The 23,721-nt window shown below is 41.9% G+C and overlaps 3 protein-coding genes and 1 long non-coding RNA gene across 5 annotated transcripts; 2 read left to right on the top strand and 2 right to left on the bottom strand.

The window, feature by feature from the left end:
• Positions 1 to 1,571: 1,571 nt before the first annotated feature.
• LOC119229374 (trace amine-associated receptor 13c-like) lies at positions 1,572 to 2,669 on the top strand. The gene is made up of 2 exons (XM_037489669.2): positions 1,572 to 1,744; positions 1,865 to 2,669. The coding sequence occupies exons 1-2, from the start codon at positions 1,572 to 1,574 to the stop codon at positions 2,667 to 2,669; spliced, it is 978 nt and encodes a 325-aa protein (XP_037345566.2).
• A 2,486-nt stretch (positions 2,670 to 5,155) lies between these two features.
• LOC119229375 (trace amine-associated receptor 13c-like) lies at positions 5,156 to 10,269 on the top strand. The gene is made up of 2 exons (XM_037489670.2): positions 5,156 to 7,743; positions 7,908 to 10,269. The coding sequence occupies exons 1-2, from the start codon at positions 7,571 to 7,573 to the stop codon at positions 8,710 to 8,712; spliced, it is 978 nt and encodes a 325-aa protein (XP_037345567.2). The 5' UTR covers positions 5,156 to 7,570; the 3' UTR covers positions 8,713 to 10,269.
• A 161-nt stretch (positions 10,270 to 10,430) lies between these two features.
• On the bottom strand, positions 10,431 to 12,638 carry LOC119229376 (uncharacterized). Of its 2 annotated transcripts, none has more exons than XR_009957008.1 (3): positions 12,282 to 12,638; positions 11,681 to 12,199; positions 10,431 to 11,564 (listed from the first exon to the last, which is right to left on the bottom strand). It is a non-coding gene; the product is annotated as an uncharacterized LOC119229376 (long non-coding RNA). The 2 variants fall into 2 exon arrangements; XR_005121606.2 differs by having other exon boundaries at positions 10,431 to 12,199; positions 12,282 to 12,345; positions 12,416 to 12,638.
• Positions 12,639 to 13,698: 1,060 nt separating this feature from the next.
• On the bottom strand, positions 13,699 to 14,735 carry LOC119229033 (trace amine-associated receptor 13c-like). Its single transcript, XM_037489116.2, has 2 exons — positions 14,650 to 14,735; positions 13,699 to 14,503 (listed from the first exon to the last, which is right to left on the bottom strand). The coding sequence occupies exons 1-2, from the start codon at positions 14,733 to 14,735 to the stop codon at positions 13,699 to 13,701; spliced, it is 891 nt and encodes a 296-aa protein (XP_037345013.2).
• Between the last annotated feature and the right edge of the window lie 8,986 nt (positions 14,736 to 23,721).

Here is a 23,721-nt window from a genome sequence, read left to right as displayed (position 1 = left end):
AGACACTGCATGCTGAGAGCATGTACAGGATATACAGGGTAAATGTCATAAAGTTAAACAAATAGTAGAAACTGATAATAGCAGACAATGAAAATGAATCATAGTAGTAATAGTGACAAACGTAAAAATAACAATCCGGCACAAATGCATGAGGTCAAATGGGCCGTGATGCAATGGTTGTGATCACATTAAACCTTGATGCAATGAATCAGATCACAATATATGTCAGGGTTCGAGCTGCTGGTGCGGAGGAAAGCAGGGAAGACTCAGACGCAGGGCCTAAAGGTTTCCAAAGGTGCTCTTTAGTCCCAAATACATGCTCCCACAACATGTAGACTCGACACAACATAGACAAGGGACAACAGGCACACAGGGCTTAAATACACAAGGAGGTGCAGGTGATTGGACACAGGTGGAAACAATCAGGTAATCACAGGACAAGGCAGGAAGTGAAGATAACCAGGGACACAAGAGACATGAAACTACAAAATAAAACAGGAAGAAGAACCAAACCGTGACAATATATGTTCAACCAAACCAAAAATTACAGATACCTGCTTTTAAGATGCAAAACTCACAAATCCTAAATCCTATAAAGCTAACTAAACTGACAGAATCAGCAGCTAAGGAACTAGATGAGTCTATCAAGGAATGGGAGATCCAAGGAGGTGATCTCCATGCTCAAAAATAATTTCAAGCCCAGGACCAGATGGATATATTCATGGATTTTCATGAAAACCTCAAGGTTATTTTATCACCGCTTTTGCTAAAGGCATACCACCATACATCAGAACCGAAAACTATACCACCGACTTGGACCATCTTGGACTGAGGCAACTAGAGTAGTAATAAAGAAGGTAAAGATCCTACCGAGTGCCAATCCTATGTTGTGTCTATTCTTTGTTTTTATTTTTTTTATCCTATTTTCTGTTGGAGTGACCGCCATTTGATGTTTCTTGTTCTTTCTGTGCATTGTACATATCACCTGAATATCATGTGTACCAAGACTACATGCAACTGGAAAGTGGACAGACAAAGTAATGCATGTTGTTAAAAAAATATAAAGTGAGTATTAAAAAAGGAAAAACTCCAATTATAGTGCAAATCATTTTGCCAATTGTCAAACCTTGCTTTTTGTCCTTTTTCCAGCAATGACTTATGATGATCAGTAAAGTGTTTGTTTTTTGTTTAATATTAGGTTCGTTATAATTCATCAGTAACATCATTTCATTTAGTGGCTGCTCACCAACCCCATAGATGTAGGCTGGTATGTGACTTTACTTTCAAATACATTTTTGTTCTCTTTAAATAAATGGATAATAATTTAACAAACCATCATTAAAAATAAAAAATAAAGTACTGGGTCAAAGGTCAACATCAGAACACACCCATAGTCATCTCCAGCTGGAAGATGCACGAAAACTATTGTTCTTCAATCTCCATGGAGAAAGAAACAACAGCAGAGGTGATGAAGTAGGAGGGGTGGACCCAAAGTAAAGAGACCAATCAGTTGTAAGACAAGAAGCTTTGGCCAGTCAGCTGAAGCTGTTCTGCAGCTTCTCCTCTCAGTGATGGAAACCTTGGTGGGAACTGAACTTTGCTTTCCACAACTCATCAACACCTCCTGCAGAAAACAAATTCGTCCTCACTTTGAAGCAATGTTGATTTACATTTTGTTGTCCTCCATCTCTCTGCTCACTGTAGCTCTCAACCTGCTGGTCATCATCTCCATCTCCCACTTCAAGTAGTGAAATATTTTATCTATTTGTCAAACTGGTAGATTGAAACCTTGTATTGTGTATTTTTATCTGAATAATCAATGACTTGAATGTTTACACCAATATCAATATTTATTTCCCTCCAGGCAGCTCCACACACCCACCAACCTCCTCCTCCTCTCTCTGGCCGTCTCAGATTTCCTCGTTGGCCTCTTCATGATCTTTCGAATAATTATATTAGACGGCTGCTGGTTGCTCGGTGATCTCATGTGTTCTCTTTGGTTGATTATATCATCTACTATTATCACGTCCTCAGTAGGAACCATAGTGCTCATATCAGTGGATCGATATGTGGCTATTTGTTATCCTCTGCATTACTTCACCAAAATCAAACCAAAAAGAGTTCAAGTCTGTGTTTGTCTGTGTTGGATGTTTGCTGCTTTATATAACTGTGTGTTGATGAAGAATAACATGCAACAACCAGGCAGGTATAACTCCTGCATAGGAGAGTGTGTTATTGACATTAACTACGTTGCTAATCTTTATGATCTATTTGTAACATTTATTCTTCCCATTACTGTTATTATCATTCTATATATTAGAATATTTGGGGTGGCTGTGTATCAGGCTCGTGCCATGCGGTCTCACATTGCAGTTGTGACAATGAAAGTAACTGTTAAAAAGTCTGAAATGAAAGCAGCCAGAAATCTTGGTGTTGTTGTAGTTGTGTTTCTGATATGCGCTTGCCCATATTATTGTTTTGTTCTTACATCCCAAAATAACTTGTACACAGCTACATCTGTAACCATTGTATTATGGTTGTTTTATTTTAACTCCTGTCTCAACCCTCTGATCTATGCCATTCTCTACCCCTGGTTCAGAAAATCAATTAAGGTCATTGTTACACTTGAGATACTGAAGCCTGGTTCATATCGGACCAACATGCTTTAGAGACACGCTTGATTGGTCAAAATTCAAACTAGCCTGAACAGAATGTGAAGAATTTTATTTATGGTGCAAATCCATCAATAATTCCCTTTTCCCCTCAATTTATTGTCCCGGAGTTGGAAAAAGAGCAATCTTTTTCTCAGGTCCGCGGGCAGACCTACAATAATCTCGTACTGCTGTATTGTACACTATCCCCTCTGGTATTTCCACTTGTGACCTTGCTGCTGCTTTGCGAAAAGTATAAGCACATGTAGCCTAAAAAACAAAATCGAGCATATGAAGAGTAGATTTTGCTCAAACATGTCATTTGACAATTGTTTTATCCAGAGTAAAGATATTTAAGTGTAAGATATTATGTGTTAAATAGATTGTATCAATTTTTAATTACATAAACCACTGCAATCAACCCAAAACCCCCAAATTGGAAAAAGCTATGACCTCTTTGTTGATTCCTGCATTGAAAGACTTGTTTGTGTGTGCTGTGAAAAGAGTCAGCCACATAACAACAGAGTGTGTGCTGGTTTGTTTTGGGTGTTTGAGACGGTCTTTATTAAACAAAACCGCCCTCCTTATATTGGCCTGAAAAAGTTCTTCATATAGCATGTGTTCATTTTCATTATATTAAATGAGTTGCGTGAACACAGCAGTCATAATTGGCAAATTAACAGCATTGGCTCTCTACACATGAGTGTGTGTGTAAATGAGGGAGAGATGAAGATAAACAAATATATAAGGAGGCAGATTTTGTTAGTATTATGTAACTCAGTGGTTCTTAAACTTTTTCTGTCCCAAATCAGTTTTGATGAAAAATGTTCATGCCCCACCACCCTAACAATATTGTAAATTATTTATTTTTATTGAAATAACACTTTGGAAATGGATAAGATGGAGGAGCCAATTACTGAGATATAAAAATTAATTGATTTGAGGTAAACCTGAATGCTCCATCAGAAAAAAAACAAATTTTATAATAAGTTCAATTCCTATGACACAAATTCAAATTCACATATTATACTACAGGTAGTAAGCTAGGTGTACGGCAGGACAACTGCAGGGACAACCACCAGTAGATGTAACCACCATCCACAGGAGCCTGTGGGGAGGAAAAGCACAAATACTTCAGAAAAGGAGCAAGCGGCTACTGTACAGTACAGTTTATGATGACAGTAATATTAATAATAATAATAATAACGGCAGCAGTCGTCAGCAGACACATTGCAGAATTGCTATCGGTTACTTGTGTCTTAGATGTTTTTGCATGTTTCTTTTAAAACAGTTTCTGGGTTAGCTCCAGGTTATACTGCCAAAATTCGGAACCCTTTCAGCAGAAACAAAATGTTCAAACGGACAATCAGCATTATTTTCTAATTGATCTTCGTCCACACGGCAACCTTTGAAATATCACGTGACCGTTCACCTTCATTGGGCCTTTGCGGGACGGTGCAAACAGGAAGCTTTAGGATCATAGTCCATTTATGAGAGTCTTTGTGGTGGCTGTGACTCAGGCTCGTGCCATGAGGTCTCAAGTTGCAGCTTTAGCTCTCAAATTGTCAATGACCATAACTGCTGAAAAATCTGAAACGAAAGCCGCCAGGTCTCCGTTCCTCATACGTGGTTCAACTAAGATGATCAAATGTCCCATTATCCTGGTCAAATTAACGAGATCATTGACACACCAGGCTCCGCCTCAAAGGCGGATCCGCGCACCAACCGTCTCGTTAGTTTGAACCCGATGTCAGTTATCAGGATAATGGCGCGTTAGAAGGCGGAAGAGTCGATCACTGAAAAAACAAGGATTTTTTAACAGTACATTGGCAAAAAAAGGTAGAACGTCTTTTTTCTCCAGTGACGAGCAGGACATGATCATGAACCCATATGAGGAGATAATGTTTATTTGAATCATTTCTGCCGTATTAATTGAACATGTTGCACAATATTTGTTCACTCTGTGTGTCCATCCCGTGGAGGGATCCTCCTCTGTCTCTCTAAAGGTTTCTTCCCTTTATTCTCTCCATCGAATGCTAAATTGCACATAGATGTTCAGATGTGAGTGTTAATGGTCGTTTGCCCTGCGACAGGCCGGGAACCAATCCAGGGTGTACCCATTCTCTCTCCCAAAGTTGTCTGGGATAGACTCCAGATCCCCCGCGACCCTGAGTACAGGATAAGCGGTTTGAAGATTGATGGATGGATGAGCTCAGGTGGGCCGAACCTCATTCTTGAGCAGGATTGGTGAAGTAGAGGAGCGAGACAGAAGCAATCGATCCCAGCTGCTAGCAGCGCTCATGGCTTCTACCGGGCAAGATGTGGCTGAGCAGCTTGGGAACTGTGAGTTCCTGTTTAATGTGTAGGCAGCGTAGCAACAGCAGTTGTTTAGTTCACGTTTCCGAAGGGCTGTTGTTCAAGGTGCCAACGCAACATACACCTGGCGTTCTTTGATCCCGGGCGGTACGATATCTACTGGTGGTTGTCCCTGCAGTTGTCCTGCAGTTGTCCTGCAGTTGTCCTGCCGTACACCTATGGTGAAATCGAGACGAGTAAAGAACAGAGCCCTGCGGGCTTTGCGAGCATTTAGTCTCTTGGCTTTAAGGATGTATTCTCGGTACGCCCTCTGCGCAGATTCAGGAATCAGGAAATGTGTATTGGCATTATATGTTAATCATACATGGAAATTGTCTTGGCGGTTGGTGCATAACGGAAGACAGTACAATAAACACAACATAGTGCAGCAATAAGATAAAATTAAAAGTATAATAAAATACATGCTATGGGTTAGTACGCTAAAGCTATGGGTTAGTAAGTAAGAAGAGATTAAGATAAACTTAAATAAAATAATAGATAAAAATATAGATAAAGTGCACCAGCTAAACAAAGTGACAAAGTGAGTCGACATGGGAGTGAGAGTCAGTCAGAGCCGCGGGCTCTGTTGATGAGCCCCACCGCCGAAGGGAAGAAACTGTTTGTGTGGCGGGAGATATTAGTCCTGACGGACCTCAGCCTCCTGCCGGATGGAAGGGACACAAACAATTAATGTCCAGGGTGAGAGGGGTCAGACCACCTAAACCGGGATTTGACTGAGGTTAGAGCAGTAAGGGGAGCGGCAAATTGGCTGAAACCTTGTATCAAACGACGGTAAAAGTTTGCAAACCTGAGAAAACGTTGTAGCGCGACACAGGAGTTGGGTACGGGCCAGTCAGAGTCCACCTGAACCATAGCCGGGTCCATACTGATCCCCTCTCCAGATATGACCGAACCAAGAAACATAACTGAGGAGGTGTGGAAAGAACATTTCTCCGCTTAAAGAAAAAGTTTGTTCTCCAGGAGGCGTTGGAGAACACGAGGAACATGTTGGACGTGCACCTGGGGTGATGGCGAAAAAATCAGAATGTCGTCGAGGTAGACAAAGACGAAGACGTTAAGCATGTGCCTGTCACGAATTCTCCAGCTTATTAATTTTTCTCCTGATGAATTTTCTCTCAATTTTCCTGATACCTCGTTCAGACCTAGGCCGCCCTTTTTGATTACGGATTCCCTGCCTAGCCCTTTTCGGATTTGTTCGCCTGTTGGACTGATATCCCTGTTTTGACCCTGTCTGATAAAGTAAATAACTTCTGAATAACTCCCTGAAATGTGAGCTTTCGCAACCAATTTAGGGCACCTTTAAGCCAAAGAGAACAACTCAGGTGGACATGAGCGTCGTGAACCCTGTTCTGAAAAAGGAACCTTCCATCGACCACTTGTCGCACTCTGCGTCACTCTAATACGGTGATTTTGCCAGTCATAATTTATTTATCTTGTTGTCACATTATGTGCTTGACTGGATTTAGAACTCTTAAATACAATACTAAGTTAGCAAGTCCAAATGTCAGTGCGTGAGCTAGCGATAAAACTGCTTAGCTTGAGCAACACGGAGGAAGAATGACGCTGTTTGGTTTGACGCCATTTGGTTTGACGGAGTTTGGTCTTAGAATGACGGAGATTTTTTCTGAGACTGAAGCCCTTTCACCTGAGCCTGAGAACTTTTGGTCTGAGACCTGACACCCTTTTGTTTAAATATGATACTTCATCTGTGTGAGATCTGAGGATGTCCTAAAATGAACACCATAGCTAGCACATGCTATGCCATCTGTCAGTAACACGTGAAGAAAATCAACAGCAGAAGTAGCATGTGTGTTCGCACACGCCCCCTTCAGGGAGACGGAGGTACTGGCTCAGCCTCGAGCAGTGAAAAGCAGAAAGGGAGGCTGACAGTCCATCTGCCTCCTCACCGCTTATTCACTGTGGCATTATGTCAGATTAGCAAAACTAACCTGTGAAATACAGGACCCAGGCTATGGGGTTTGAGGACATGTGAAAAAACTGTGTACAAACATTACATTGGTGACATACAGTATAGAGACATTAATTGTACATGCTCAAATTGAGAAAAAACAAGCAACTCAACCGGTTTTATAACGGATTGCCCAATCCGAGAGGAGGCACTGCTCGTCTCTGCCGCCTCCCCGTATTTGAACAGGAAAATACACAGATTCAGCGATATTGCCCATAATAATCTTTGGATTGATTGTGATCTAATAATTACACTTCTATCACGGATCAGTGGACTTCCTGGCGAGAATAAATAAGCATACATGGTTTTTATGAGTAGGTGCATGGAACTTATTATTGTGCATGCCATGAAAAACATTGCACATGATCAGAAAGTACTGGGTCAAAGGTCAACCTCAAAACCCATCGTAGTCATCTCCAGCGGGATGGAAGATGAGCAACTATTGTTTTTGAATCTCCATGGAGAAAAAACAACAGCAGAGGTGATGAAGTAGGAGGGGTGGACCCAAAGTAAAGAGACAAATCAGTTATAAGACAAGAAGCTTTTGCCAGTCAGCTGATGTCTCCTCTCAGTGATGGAAACCTTGGTGGGAACTGAACTTTGCTTTCCACAACTCATCAACAGCTCCTGCAGAAAGTCAACCCGTCCTCAGGTTGAAGCAATGTTGATTTACACTTTGATGTCCTCCATCTGTCTGCTCACTGTACCACTCAACTTGCTGGTCATCATCTCCATCTCCCACTTCAAGTAGTGACATTTCATTTATTTGTGAAACTGGTAGATTTAAATGATTGTTGCCTAATCTCAAACTTGTAGATTTTGCTGATTTAATTTTTTCTTGTAAAATGTATTTTTATCCGACCATCTACTGACATGAGTTTTGATGCAAATATGCATCTGCTTCCCTCCAGGCAGCTCCACACCCCCACCAACCTTCTCCTCCTCTCTCTGGCCGTCTCAGATTTCTTCGTCGGCCTCTTCATAATCTTTCAAATAATGATAATAGATGGCTGCTGGTTGTTCGGTGATCTCATGTGTTCTCTTTGGGTGATTCTATCATCCATTATTATATCGTCCTCAGCAGGAACCATGGTGCTTATATCAGTAGATCGATATGTGGCTATTTGTTATCCTCTGCATTACTTCACCAAAGTCAAACCAAAAAGAGTTCAAGTCTGTGTTTGTCTGTGTTGGATGTTTGCTGCTTTATTTAACAGTGTGCTGCTGAAGAATAACCTACAACATCCAGGCAGGTATAACTCCTGCATAGGAGAGTGTGTTGTTGACATTGACTACATCGCTAATTTTTTTGATCTAATTGTTTCATTCCTTTTTCCCATTACTCTTATTGTCATTCTATATAGTAGAATATTTGGGGTGGCTGTGTATCAGGCTCGTGCCATGCGGTCTCACATTGCAGTTGTGACAACGAAAGTAACTGCTAAAAAGTCTGAAATGAAAGCAGCCAGGAATCTTGGTGTTGTTGTAGTTGTGTTTCTGATATGCAATTGTCCATATTTTTGTTTCACTCTTACATCCCAAAATAACGTGTACACAGCTACATCTGTAAGCATTGTAATATGGTTGTTTCATTTAAACTCCTGTCTCAACCCTCTGATCTATGCCATTCTCTACCCCTGGTTCAGAAAATCAATTAAGGTCATTGTTACACTTCAGATACTGAAGCCTGATTCCTGTCGGACCAACATGCTTTAGAGACACACTGCGTTCTGTTCAAATTAGCCTGAACAGAATGTGGAGAATTTTATTCATAGGGAAAAATAATAATTAGTTGTGCCAGAGTTGGAAGGAAGCAATTTTTTTTCTCAGGTCGCTGGGCAGACCTTAAATAACCTGGTACACCTGTATTGTACAACACTATCCCTATTCTATGCTTCATTATGAAATGATTAAATGATATGATAAAAAAGTGCTAGCACATGTAGAGCCTAAAAAACAAATTGAGCATCTAAAAAATGCCCCAAAAAAATGGAAATTGAATAAATTTTGCTCAAATAATGTCATTTGACAATTGTCTCCAGAGTAACCATTTCTGTGTTAAATATTTTGTACCAATATCTCATTACGTAAACCACTTTACGTTGCATTCAAGGTGTTCAGGATAACCATTTTTTTAAATAAAAGCTTGTCATGCAAGTCATAGCTATGACCCTTTTTGTTGATTCCTGCATTGACAGACCTTGTTGGTGTGTGCTGTGAGAAAAGTCAGTAACATTACAATTCAGTGTGTGCTGATTTGTTTTGGGTGTTTGAGACGGTCTTTCCAGAGATGGGGACTCGAGTTGGAGACTCGGGCCGTCTCTCAATATGCGTTCTTGTGTGGACTTTTGTTCTCGTGGACTCGTGAAACGTCATCAGTCTCAGCCCGAGTACTGTTCCAATTCTCAAGTCCGCATCTGGCCGAGAACGGTCATAATACCCGGATGTGGCTCGCCCCGCCCATTTTACCGGGCATGCATCGGAGCAGGCTCGTCTGTTCTTGTGAGAGACATATATCCCAGAATGCATTTCACCTCAGCAACAGGCAACAACGACAGAGGAAAATAAACACAACTTTATGTCGAAGTTTATAAATACTACTTTTTTTAAGTAACGTAATGTAATTTTCTGACTGAATAGTAAAATGTTTAAGTCAAAAACTAAAATAAAAATGTATTAGCAAGACCAGCTGACGTGGTGACGTCATCAAGTCAGCTGCTGTTCCAACTGCGGAAATGACCGTTCTCCGTTCTCCCGAACCTGCGAGTCAGGACTCCCGAGTCTGTCTCCCGAGTCTATTCTCGCGGGAACGCGAGTCCGTTCTCGCCGTCTTAGGTATTGAGAAACGGCCTCGGACTCGAGTGCGACTCGAGTCGCACACACGGTGACTTCAGACTCGTCCTCGAAAGTCTTCAGACTCGACTCGGACTCGAGCTTTGGGACTCGTGAACAATGTTTAATTTTAGGAAAAATCTGATGAGCTCGCTATATCGCTCCCTCCGTTACCTGCCTACGTAACGCGTACATTGACACATATTGCTGGCTGCGCACGCGCGGCCACACACGAGAAAGATGTCGAATGCCGCTGCTGGGTGGCGCTGACGGGAAGGCGGTGGTGCCGCTGGCGGTCCGACCGACGGTTCGCTGACGTCGGGACGTATGCGTTCCAGCGGTGGACCGTTTACTCTGCGATCTCCTTTAACTGTCTCTGTTCTGCTCACTGAAGCAAAACAATACGTGGACAAAAAATATCAGAGCCAAGAGCAGCGTGTGTAGTCAACTACAGCTGCTAACACATCCCGTCAGACCAGGATTATTTATTTATATCCGTTCATGAACTTTTCTCCTCGTTACCCTGGTAACCGCTGTCATTACAGACGGTTGCGTCGATTCTTACTGTTAAAATATAGGTACTTCCGGTTTAGCGGCTACGCTTCGTATTTTCATTTTATGGGAAAAACCACCAAAAAAAACATTAAGTAAAGAGTAAAGGAGGAGTAAAAAGTTGTTGGTATGTTTTTTTTACGGTAAAAGGGACGTTGATAAGAGATGGGGACTCGAGTTGGAGACTCTGACTCGAGTGCGACTCGAGTCGAACACACGGTGACTTCAGACTCGACTTCAGACTCGTCCTCGAAAGACTTCAGACTCGACCTCGAGCTTTGGGACTCGTGAGCATCTCTGGGTCTCTCTCTAACAAACACTCAAAAGGTTCTTCAATTTAGTGTGTGTTCATTTTGAAATAGAGAAGGAATGAATGCATCGAACGAACGAACGTGATCAAAAAGGTGAAGCCCTGTTGGGGACGTCTGGAAGAATTCAGGCAAACGAATTCTCTCGTTCTGGTAGATTTATTTGTCTGATCACAGGTCAAGTAACAGCGCTGCGTTTGCAAAAACATTAGGTTTCATAATTTTTGTTGGATAAAAAAGGGAAGATTTCTATTGGCCCTGAACTGGCTTAGAGGAAGAGCGGGTCCTCTCGCCGCAACACAAGATCCAATCACATCCAACGTGTGGTGTCCTAACAATAATGTGAACATAAGGAACAAAGCGTGAGTGTTGGATGGTGCTTGATGTGTCGCCAACTCTCATCCTTTTGAGACCTCCGTCTGCCAGGTTGGCACTTTCTGCTTTGACCTCTGACCTTGCACTCCTCAACCAGGACAAGACAGTGACTCCCTAAATGAGCACTATGGAAGAGCTTTTTTATTATCAATTTTCATTTATATATTAAATGAGTTGTGGGAACACGGCAGTCATTATTGGCTAATGAACAAAGTTGGCATTAAGATGGCAGACTGATAAAATACTTTCCATCAGTATCAGTGTCTACAATGAGCCTGCTTTAAAATACAATTTTTTTAAAATGGTTGCAGACTTGATACGGCCTGTCATTACTTCTATAATATAAATTCTTGAAATGAAAGAACTATGTGTTACCCAAAGTTCCATTATTGACCCATTATTTTTCCTTATCTTCTTGCAACGCCACCTTGGGAATTCCACCCAAAGATTTAACCCTTATGAGAGAGGTGGTCAGGGTTCGAGCATGTAGTTCCGTTGGTACTATAGCCAGAGACGTGGTTCCAGTATAAAAAACATATTTTATTAAGTTAACAGTATATATGGGTTTCAAGGACTGGGGGTAACAAACAACAATGTCAAGTAGGGCTGTGGCTTACCAGTGGTGAGAGAGAAGGAAGCCCGGTACGGGTGTGGATCCCAGAGAATAAAATAAAGGAGGCACCCCAATCACTCTCACACACACACACACGTGAGGGTTCACAAACACGGGAGGCCTCAAATGCACCGCAGTAATAAAAGAGGGTAACCACGCCCGAGGACACCGACCCCACCACCTGGGCCGTGACAGCACCTACAAACAAAGGGGAATAATTATTCAAACAAAAAGAATCAACTTAGTCAAGAAAGAAATCAAAATAAACGGGGCTGTAGCGGCGGCTCAGATAGCCGCTGCCCAATGCCGGCGTTTGATGATGCCGGACGATTAGTGTCTTTTATGGGTGAGCCGGCCAGGTAGTACACCCGAACGCGAAGGACCGTTCACAGCCGCGGAGCCGGTGCGTCGGTGGAAGCGGCGTTCAGGCTCCCCGTAGGAATCGGTAGAAGTCCGCGTTGTTGATGGCAGACTGACACAAGGCAAAACAGCAGCGTTCTTCCGGTTCCGGCTAGCACTGTTCCTACGGCGGAGGATAATGTAAACTCAAACGAGCACTACAGCCTAGGACACGATAGGGGTTTAAAGAAAAGAAAGGGACGTACCTAACGATCAGGCAGTCGTCATTTACTCCGCGTCGCTACGAGCCACCACCGCTGCTACCGGCGGCTACGTAATAGAGCGTGCTGATTAGAGAGATCCTGTACTAGGAGGGGACTCAGGATTACGCGCTACTCACCGGTAAAAGCCGCGGCTACAAAACCCTTGCGGCACGAGGGCACAAGAGCCCGTGAAATGGTCCGCACCTGACAGGGACGTCACAGCAACCCTGGATCGACGTCAGCGTAGAACCCCAACGGTCCATACCTATTTATGGAAGCCCCTCCCTCCCGTGATTGGCGGATGCAGATTGATCTCAATACGGAGGCTTTGTCAATAAGCTCCTCTTGCTACAAGAAGAATGCTTTGTCAATGGTTATTGCGCATGCGTTGTCTCGGGCATCGTTGCATTAAATTGCCAAATGGAGAGCACCTGGTCTGAGAAGAGGGAGGGGCATAAAAGCCCTGCTCCAGTGTGCACCAGAGGCATTATTCTCTCGAACATGGTGCACTGCTACGCCAGGTTGTTGTTTGGATTGCAAATAAAACCGATCTTCCAGCCACTGTGGTGTCTTTGCAGTATTTGTTGCAAACCTAAGAGCCAGGTTGTGAGAATTACTGTACTAGTAATCATTTTTACAGAATTAAGCAGTTGTTGTAATTTATAGCAGGTATAATGTAGAATAACAGTTTAAAACAGGAAAAGTAGCTTGCAGCTGTTTACTGTAATTTATTGGGAAAATTTGTAACAGTGTAGTTACATCGCTATTTCTAAAACTGGGGGGTGTTTCACTAACCAGATAAAACATTGCCTCTTTGCCAGAAAAAGAGATAGAGCTAGAAAACCACAATCTCCTGTAGTCTGGAAGCAGTTGTAATACAGGTGATGTTGTTGTGGTAACTCACAATTTTTTTATTTCAAAAAACCTTATTGAGAGCTTAACATATAACAAAAGTATACAGACTATTGTTGCCTCTTTCAAAATAAAATATTATTCAACTTCAACGTTGAGCATGAATTAAGAGGCCAAATTAAATCTGCAACCCTGTTTCGATCAGATTTGTAGAGACAGGCATCACTAATACTGATAAAATGTATTTTAGAAGTATGAGATAGCTCATACATATCAGCACCATTATTGTTTCGCTTTGTATAGGTTTCACATTATTGTGATCTTGAAATGATGTTCTGTGCAAATCAGGTAATTACAGCCAAAATACTATAGAGCATTTACTTTATTTACATTTCACAGGTGCTTTCCTTGTCTTTACGGCTCTATATGTGCTTGCGGCTTTCAAACTGAATAAGCTCATAATGTACCAAGGTAAAAAAGGGAAATCTTAATTATTTGCAGGATAAATACAATTCTGCATATTGCTGTTCAGGCTAAGGGGTTGAATTTAGACCCATCCAGCATGTCTCTAAAGCATTTTGGCCCGATAGGACCCGGGCTTCAGTATCTCAAGTGTAACAATGACCTTAATAGATTTTCTGAACCAGGGGTAGAGAATGGCATAGATCAGAGGATTGAGACAGGAGTTCAAATGTAACAACCATATTACAATGGTTACAGATGAAGTTGTGTACAAGTTATTTTTGGATGTAAGCGCAAAACAATACAGTGGGCAAACGCATATCAGAAACACAACTACAACAACACCAAGATTCCTGGCTGCTTTCATTTCAGACTTTTTAACGGTTACTTTCATTGTCACAACTGCAATGTGAGACCGCATGGCACGAGCCTGATACACAGCCACCCCAAATATTCTAATATATAGAATGATAATAACAGTAATGGGAAAAAGGAATGAAACAATTAGATCAAAAATATTAGTGATATAGTTCATGTCATAAACACACTCTCCTATGCAGGAGTTATACCTGCCTGGTTTTTCTAGGTTATTCTTCAGCAGCACACTGTTATATAAAGCAGCAAACATCCAACACAGACAAACACAGACTTGAACTCTTTTTGCTTTGACTTTGGTGAAGTAATGCAGAGGATAACAAATAGCCACATATCGATCCACTGATATGAGCAGCATGGTTCCAATTGAGGACGAGGTAATAATGGATGAAAGAATCAACCAAAGAGAACACATGAGATCACCGAGCAACCAGCAGCCGTCTATTATCATTATTTGAAAGATCATGAAGAGGCCCACGAAGAAATCTGAGACGGCCAGAGAGAGGAGGAGGAGGTTGGTGGGGGTGTGGAGCTGCCTGGAAGGGAAACAATTTGCTATTTGCATTAATATGTAAGTCATCAATCGGTCAAATATAAATTCACAATTCAAGAAGAAATTATTTGTTTAAGCAACACTTGTTTCAATCTACCAGTTTTAGAAATAAATGAAATATTTCACTACTTGAAGTGGGAGATGGAGATGATGACCAGCAGGTTGAGAGCTACAGTGAGCAGAGAGATGGAGGACAACAACATATAAATCAACATTGCTTCTAAGTGAGGTCGAGTTGGCTTTCTGCAGGAGGTGTTGATGAGTTGTGGAAAGCAAAGTTTAGTTCCCACCAAGGTTTCCATCACTGAGAGGAGAAGCTGCAGAACAGCTTTAGCTGACTGGCCAAAGCTTCTTGTCTTACAACTGATTTGTCTCTTTACTTTGGGTCCACCCCTCCTACTGCATCACCTCAGCTGTTGTTTCTTTCTCCATGGAGATTGAAGAACAATAGATGACTATGATGTGTTTGGATATTGACCTTTGGCACTCCACCAAATGTCCTCTTCTCACGTTCAACCGTTTTGAAACATAAGTGTCCTTTGTTCGGAGGAAAATCTTGCGTTCATCTTCATTGTCTGATGGAAGTTCATCATCATTTAGAGCTAGCTATCTGTAATGTGGGAGGCTTTCAAGATAATTTTTCATCCGGAGACATTGGTTGTGTTGGGAAGCCTTTTGCAGAGACAATCCATCTTTTTCGAGTTTGGCAATATTATGCTGGAGGCTCTGGACGGACACGAGGTCAAGGGCCGTAAATTTAAAGTTCCCTCATATAAAAAGTTTCTAAAAGTTACAGAACTCTAGAGTCATACAAGATACCTGGTAACATTAAAAGCTTGTCACAATGGGCCACATGTACTAATGCGTTTGCGCCCACTTATTTGTTCCCAAGAGATCATGTATTTTTCCGTATGTACAGAAACTGCCTGTGAAAGGGTGCCCCCATTTTGCGGTGAAAATTCTCCGCCTCTTAAAAGCTTTAACTAGAATGCCTGTTTCCTCGTATATACCTCCTGGTGCTGGCGACATGATCTCGTGACAGCTTGCGTCATTCCATGCACTGCAAACACAAGATCTATTACCAGCTGACGGTTGCGCCTCTTAGCCCTGATGAAAATGCCCATCTCCTGCACAATTAAATATCTTGAGGCACCCTCGGTTTGCCCCTTTGCTCAGTCAAGAGAATTTCATCCACCATAATCATACTATGTACGGGTGCAAAGGGTCGAGACGAGGTCGAAGGTTTAAAGGATCCTGGTGAAGGGTCTTGTAGTAAAGGTTTCATCGATTACCCCTAAGCTATTACAATAACGTAGTGCTCAAAAGGTTGTGAATACGGGTACTGTTGTGCATACCGTCTCCACATCACAACATCTTTTTGTAATTAAGAAAACCAACATGGTAATAAAACAACACTCTGTAGCACTGCTTCAAACAAAGATGGACTAGTAACCATCCGAAATCATGTTTTTTAGAGTGTCTAACTGGGTCAGAGTGAACACTGAACATTGACAAAACTAAAGGTATTGAGTTTGGTCCTCGTAGTGTTTTGAGTGGTGAGCCACAGCGTCGGATGAACATGTCGTGGTCACATCACTGAGACCAAACTGGAAGAGGGGCTATGAGTAAAAACACTCATTTCACATCGTCTATCAAAACTTTTACTTGGAAATACAACTCAGAGGCTAAACATTTCTATCCAACCAGGCCTCTATGGTTATACGCTCACTGAAATTAAAAACTTAAGAGCTGAAGAGCTGTTTTTATTCTATGTCCGACATGTCAGCTGTTCAGTGCTCGTCTCCATATGAAACCAACTAATCCAAATCACCAACTAAAAAAGTCCTTTGTGTTTCTTACATTTACAATAATTTTACGTTTTATGGATTTTTTGTCGATCAGGTCTTTTGAGGGGTTTCATCACAAACATTTCATCATGGAAGAAGAAACTTTGTCAGCCAAACAAGAGCAACTTTTGTTCAATGGGGATGGTTGGTCTTTTGTGCAACGATTGCATCATGTTTTAATATTACATTCTTTGGTCTCACAGTGACCTCTCTGATTGCACTGTCAGCATGTGACACTAATGAGAGCAGGTGTGAAAGTTGCCTTGGCTGCAGAGGTACACAGCAACTGTGAGGCCCATTGCGTCTCAATCACACTGTGTGTGTGTCCATGCGTGTGGTCCATAACAATGAAAACAAACTTTTGTACAGTGAACAGATACTTTCCAACCTGCAATAAACATGCAGATAGACATGCCATTATCTTCTTTTATGTTTGATTTAAGGGCTCTAAGGTTTATGTGCGCATTGATTACACTTATTTTAAGCTCCAGCGTAGGGCTGTACGGTTAACCGGTATAAGATCTCCTTCCGGTATAAATAAGTGTATAACAATAATGAATAACAACAACAAACTATCTTTAACAGGGTAAAACACCACAACACAACAGCTTGTGACACATAAACAATTTAACACTAATAATTGTACATTATAAAAAGAAGCAGGAGCAAAGGAAGTTCAGTTTCTTTGAGTATTTTTTCTGTAACGTTACTGACATAGAAAGTGTTATTTCAGGTTCATGACTTGTCTGCTTGAGCTCACTTTGTTCCATTTCTGTTCATAATTTGAAGTATAAACAATATATAAAACCGTCACAGCGGCAACCTCTAAAGTGTGAAAGTTAAGTCATTAAAGTGACTTTTCACTAATACAGGCGGATGCGTGAGAGGGTTAAGGTTATAACTAAGAGCAGTTTATTCTAGCATCTTATGTGCATTTAAAAACCCAACATCGGTTACCAATGTCACGTAACTTAAGTGATTTCATAAAGATGTGATGTTAAATATTATATTATATTATATTATAGGCCTATCGACCGGCCCCTAAGTGCGTCGGCCCACCGGGTATGCCAGATTACCAGTCCAGCCCTGCAGGCTTGTGCCATGCGGTCTCATATTGCAGTTGTGACAATGAAAGTAACAGTTAAAAAGTCTGAAATGAAAGCAGCCAGGAATCTTGGTGTTGTTGTAGTTGTGTTTCTAATATGCAATTGTCCATATTATTGTTTTGCACTTACATCCCAAAATAACTGGTACAAAGCTTCATCTGTAACGATTGTAATATGGTTGTTACATTTGAACTCCTTTATTTTGTTGTGTCAGTTGGAAAAAGAGCATTTTATTTTCTGAGGTCGCTGGGAAAACCTGCAAAAATCGGGTGCAGCTGTATTGTACAACACTATCCATTTCCCCTTGTTACCCTTCTGCTTCTATGCTTCACTATGAACTGGTTCAATTCAAGTATAAGCACAATTCAAGCATCTGAAAATTGTGAGAATCTTTTTTTTTCTGCATGTCATGCAAGTCATGATTTTTTTAACATCTTTGTTGATTCCTGCATTGATAGACTTTTGTGTGTGTTGTGAAAAGAGAGACTAAGAGAATGACCTGCTAACCTTTGTGAATAAAATAAAATAAATCTACTAATGGAGAGCTATGAAGGAGGCTTTTTTTCTTCCAACATGTTCAATTATCAACGGTAATGCACCTGCGTTTGATTGATTTTTCAAATATTAGTGCATTAGAAGTGAGACCTCACATCTAGTGAGTGGCCCAGTCCACATGTACAGTATATTTTGCTGTATGTGGCCCTCAAGACAAAAAGTTTGGTTAGTTTTAGTTGATGTGTGCTCAAAGCCCTTTACTACATCAAAGTACACTTGCTTTTCCTGCAGGTCACTCAGTGTCGGCTTCTGGGTTGAACGACTTCCTCATGAGGCCATGTTAGACCGCTGCCTTGGTTCAGCTGGATAGATGAAAATAATATGAGTTAATTAACCTCGATCAACTCACATCTTATTAGCCTGTTCAAAGCAATACAGCCTGGGCCAAATTCCTCCTGACTGAGGAGTGGGGTTCCATAAAGAAGTTCTCAGGCCCTTTGCACTACTTCATTTAACCAATGATCTGCCTCTCGTAATTAAGAAGACCAACATGGTAATAAAACAACACTGTTTAGCAGAGGTCCCAAACCACTGGGCAGAGCCATTTGGTACCAGGTGGAAGTAGTAGTAATTCTCTCCTAATTACATGCACTCGTCCCTCTTTTGCCAGGATCACCAAGCGTTTTTATTCTTAATGTTTACAATTGTCCACTCACTACGTAAGGCAGTTTCGCCCACCAGCAGGCAGAGAGCATGCGACTAAAAACTCCTGTCTGTCAGTCGGACATGTTGAAATGCCCACTAGCCCCCCCCCCCCTGTTGGTTATTCCGATGTGTTTATGTGTCAGAGTTTGCCCCACAGAGTTTGTTTAGTGGCGAGCCACAGCTACAGATGAACGTTTCGTGGTCCGAAGCAAATTCTATGAGGGGCCGTTTAGGACTTAACTACTGAGACACTCTCATACACACTATTGAGACACTCAGACAGCATCTCACTATACAACATGAGAGCATCTCACTATACAATGTGAGAGAATCTCAGTATACAGTGTGAGAGCATCTCAGTATACAGTGTGAGAGAATCTCAGTTACACCGGAAGGCATCTCAGTTATGTTCGTACGTTCGTCCGTCCATGTTTTCAGTCAGCGCGGCAATTAGAACGCGGAAGCAACCCCCCCGCCACCGCCAGCGAATGCGGAAGCACCCCCCCGTCGACGGGGGACGAGCCGCGACCCGGGTCCCGGATATGCGCCTTATAATCCGGTGCGCCCTATATATGAAAATATTTCTAAAATCGGCGATTCATTAAAGGTGCGCCTTATAATTCAGTGCGCCGTATAGTCGCGAAAATACGGTACCTAAAAATCTATTCTTGATTTAACAGGAAGTCAGTGCAGAGAAGTTAATATATAAGAAGTTATATGAGCCTGGCAAAAGAATTACAGTAATCCAATCTATAACAAATGCATGAACTAGTTTTTCTGCATCACTTTGAGACAGGAAGTTCCTGATTTTTGGTATATTATGTAGATGAAAAAAGGCAGTCCTTGAAGTCTTCTTTATATGAGAGTTGAAGGACATATCCTGGTCGAAGAGAACTCCAAGATTTCTGACGGTGCTGTTGGATACCAGAGCAATTCCATCCATAGAGACTGTATCACATGACAGATGACTTCGAAAGCGCTCTGGGCCTATCATGATAATTTCCGTTTTTTCTGAGTTTAGCATCAGGAAGTTGCAGGTCATCCAAATTTTGATGTCTCCAAGACAATCCTGAAGTCTAAAAAACTGGTTGGTTTCTTCTAGCTTGATCGACAGATACAGTTTGACAGGGGGGCTAGGGCCACAAGGACCTAGAATCAGAAGCAGACTCGACGCACGGTAGTTAGGGGCAATTCTTGTATTTAATCCAGGCAGAGGTTCGGTACACGGGTAATCAGACAGAGGAGGCAGATAAATCCAAGTCGGCAGGCAAAGGTTTGCGGGTGGACAGAAAAGGTTCGAAACACTGGAAGGCACACTGAAGAAGATCGCTGGTAAGCTCATGGGGAACAAGAGACAAACTGGCACAGAACAATTCGTCGGCAAGGGCTAAATACACAGGGGAACGAGACACAGGTGTAAACAATAAGGGTGGGGCTTGTAATCATGGAGGCGGCGGCACACAGGTAGGCCGTGTCTGAAACGAGAGGGAAGGGTGATTGACAGAAGACACACAGAAAATCACTTCGTGACCAAAATCCCCAGTCTGGGTGTTACACAGTTGAGTATCGTCTGCATAACAATGGAAGTTTATGCAGCGTTTTCTGATAACGTCTCCCAATGGGAATGGTTGATCTATTATGTACCGATTGTATCATATTTTAATATTACATTCTTTTGTCGCACAGTAACACCTCCGTAAACCATCTAAAGACCATAGAGTAGGGGTGCCCACACTTTTTTGGCTTGTTAGCTACTTTTCAATCGACCAAGTCATGGTTATGTTGACATGGAACATGGGGAAGCCAGGGTTTGAACCAATAACCTTGTGGTTCCTGGTGCACCCTCACCAATCCATGCCCCATATTACATGGAGTTAAGCCTGATACCAAGAAGTGTGACACTGTACAGTTACATTTCAATCCTATCGAAGAGTTAATTTAACTCTACTAAGTGTTGCAAATGAATCTGATCTTAACACTGGATAATGACTCCAGCTCTTTCATACGATTACGAAGTGTGATTTCAACTCTGCACTTGAACTCTGGAAAATTAACTGATTAACTGATTTTGCTGTGTAGTTTGTTTAGGCCTCTGTGGCTATGTAAGAATATGTGTACTTAAATTATACCTTTTTTATGCTATCACATACTTCAGCTGTTTAATTCATTCATATATATTTTGTTTCTTAAAATTGTTTTTAGAGATTTGGATGAGCACATCATTTAAATGAAGATCATGTCATGTGTTCAATTGTCAAGTTTTAAAAGAAATCAAGTCACAAAAGTTTAGTTGCTAACTGGAGGGCCGCGGTCCGAATCCAAGACCCAGAAGCATTCCCGGACCAGAGAGAGGTAGCGGAAAATTACACATAAATAGACGGTAGGAAGAAAAGAAAGATAACAACGTTTGACAAAAAGACGAGTGAGACGGGTGAGACAAATGAGGAACAAATGGCGCTCTTAAAAAAGAGAAAAGTGGACAGCTAAAGTAAAGCATTTAATCCATAATGGACGGACTGGTTTCTGTTCATACTTTCCACTGCAGCACTAAACCAGTGGCTCATATGCTTAGAACCTGTTAAAACGTCATCATGACAAAACAAAAAAAACAAAACAAATATTGATTGTTACGTTGCACCCTAGCGGCCATGGGCAAATGCAAAAAATGAGGCCTTCAGTCAGAGATTTCTGTTTCACCATTATCTTTTTTTGTTACCTCAATCACATTCACACATAAGGGTAACATGAGGAGAAAAGTTCAGTAACGGATATAAATAAATAATCCTGGTCTGACGGGATGTGTTAGCAGCAGTAGTTGACTACACTCGCTTCTCTTGGCTCTGATATTCATTTTTTACAGATTGTGTTGCTTCAGTGAGCAGAGCAGAGACAGTTTAAAGCAGTGGTTCTCAACTGGTCTGGCTCCGGGACCCACCATCACCCCTTAATGACAAGCCGCGACCCAAATCGAGGAACATTCTCAACATCTCAAATTTATTCAAAATCAAGTTCATAAGCTGAATTTCATATTCAGGATGTTAAATTATCCTAAAAACCCAATGTCTCCCCCATATCAGAATGGTTTGACCCAACCTGACACACGCTGCTGAAAACATGGACGAGCCGGCAAAAAATACGATTAAAAAAGTCCCTTCAAAATAAAATCACAGGATGATTTTTATTTTATTTTTTTCTAATTTTTATTTTGCCTTGCAAAAGCCCACGGTTGAGAATCACTGGTTTAAAGAGATCGCAGAGTAAACTTCGCATCTCCACCAGCATGTGCCAGAATACGTGTATTTAAACCAGTGGTTCTCAACTTGTCTGGCTCGGAGACCCACCTTTACCCCTTAATGACAAGCCGCGACCCAATTGGTCAACGGGGGGGGGGGGGGGGGTTGCTCCCGCGTTCGCTAGCGGTGTCACGGGGGAGGGAGGTTGCGCTAGCGGTGTGGACGGGGGGGTGCTTCCGCGTTCTAATTGTTGCGCTGACGGAAAACATGGACGGACGAGCCGGAAAAAAAGACGAAACTCCGCTGCATTACAAAAAGTCCCTTCAAAATAAAAGTTTTTTTTTTTTTTTTTTCATGCAAAGGCCCGCGACCCACTACAAACGGGTCTGCGACCCACTAGTGGGTCGTGACCCACTAGTTGAGAAACACTGATTTAAACCATAGATTTAATTATATTGAACTGTCCGTGTTATTTGTCTAGGTCACATATGTCGAACTCGCGGCCCGTGCGTACGTCGCGCCGTCAGCGAACAGTCGGTCGGTCGGACCATCAGCGCCCCCCCACCACTGCGCCCGTCGTTTGCGCCGATCTTCAGTGGCCTGCGTGCGCTCGAAGTCGGCAGTATCTGACTCGAACCTGAAATGAGTTTGACACCCCTGGTCTATGTCATTGTCTGGCTCAGATTACTGCTGTCATTTTACCAGGAGGCACATTGAAACCCACATTCTGGTTTTACACCTGCTTTTAAGAGACAGAATTTTTACCGCAAAATGGAGGCACGCGTTTACAGGCGGTTTTTGTATATACCGCAGAATACATAATTAGGTATGTGGACCTGCCGTCCACATGCGTGGACATCACATTTTAGGTTGTCTTTACCATACCACTTAATTTTGCTTAAAGGGGGCCTGATGTCCACATACAAGGCTAATTACTCTGCCATCTAGTGGTGTCAGAAGAGTAATACACATTACAGGTCAAATTCAAGATGTCATGGAACACCCTGGGAATTTCGGATGGCCACTCCCGACACAACCGTCGACCAGGTACAAATACCAAATAATTTTTGTGGCTGATTCTTGTGCAGATATGTACACAAGTGTTGAATGTTTGCCATGGCATGTAAATTTGGTAAAAGTAAGTGACAGTAACAATCTACTATGCCGCTAAACATGATGTCCACATACAGGGACAGAGGAATTTAGTGTTGATGAAAATGCTAAAATGTTAGCTAAAATGCTAACAACACAATGTGAGTGTAAAAACGTAGTTTGGGAAGATTTTGGTAGAAAATAATAGTTTACAACAGTACAGACAGATAAAGCATGATTTATTAATAAATCTACATGGTTTGTATTTGATAAGATGGAAAGATAGATAGTAAGCTAGATAGTAGTTAGCTAGCTAGCTAGCTAGCTAGTTAGACTTTTATTGTCATTCAAAAATATATAAAAGTGCATATCTGAACAAATTGTGTCGCATGATGGCTCTAAGATAGTTCAAATATTCATTTATTATAATGATTTTTCTCATGATTGGATTCCCAGAGAATATTCCTCTGTCAAGAGCAGAGCGGATACTGGGGACAATTGTTGGAGAAGACTCGGAGGTGGAAGATTTGTCTGACATTGATGATCCTGTGGAGGATGCTGATTATCAACCTCCACCAAAGGAGCTGAACAGCAGTGAGGAGGACGATAGTGGGGATGAGGACCCCATTCCACAGCCCAGTGAGCCCAGCAGGGGACGTAAACGTTACTGTGGTGAAAATGAAGAAGCAGAGTGTTCAGCGACTCGCAAACGTCGGCGTCAGA

Source organism: Pungitius pungitius, chromosome 10, assembly GCF_949316345.1.
Source record: "Pungitius pungitius chromosome 10, fPunPun2.1, whole genome shotgun sequence".
Lineage (NCBI taxonomy): Eukaryota > Metazoa > Chordata > Actinopteri > Perciformes > Gasterosteidae > Pungitius > Pungitius pungitius.
This window is presented reverse-complemented; position numbering and strand designations above follow the sequence as displayed.

Excerpts from the sequence above, each read along its gene's own strand:
- LOC119229374 (XM_037489669.2), top strand. The coding sequence starts at position 1,572 with ATGGAAACCTTGGTGGGAACTGAACTTTGCTTTCCACAACTCATCAAC. Across the intron at positions 1,745-1,864 it reads ATCTCCATCTCCCACTTCAA|GCAGCTCCACACACCCACCA; the intron begins GTAGTGAAATAT and ends ATTTCCCTCCAG.
- LOC119229375 (XM_037489670.2), top strand. The coding sequence starts at position 7,571 with ATGGAAACCTTGGTGGGAACTGAACTTTGCTTTCCACAACTCATCAAC. Across the intron at positions 7,744-7,907 it reads ATCTCCATCTCCCACTTCAA|GCAGCTCCACACCCCCACCA; the intron begins GTAGTGACATTT and ends GCTTCCCTCCAG.
- LOC119229033 (XM_037489116.2), bottom strand. The coding sequence starts at position 14,735 with ATGTTGATTTATATGTTGTTGTCCTCCATCTCTCTGCTCACTGTAGCT. Across the intron at positions 14,504-14,649 it reads ATCTCCATCTCCCACTTCAA|GCAGCTCCACACCCCCACCA; the intron begins GTAGTGAAATAT and ends TTTCCCTTCCAG.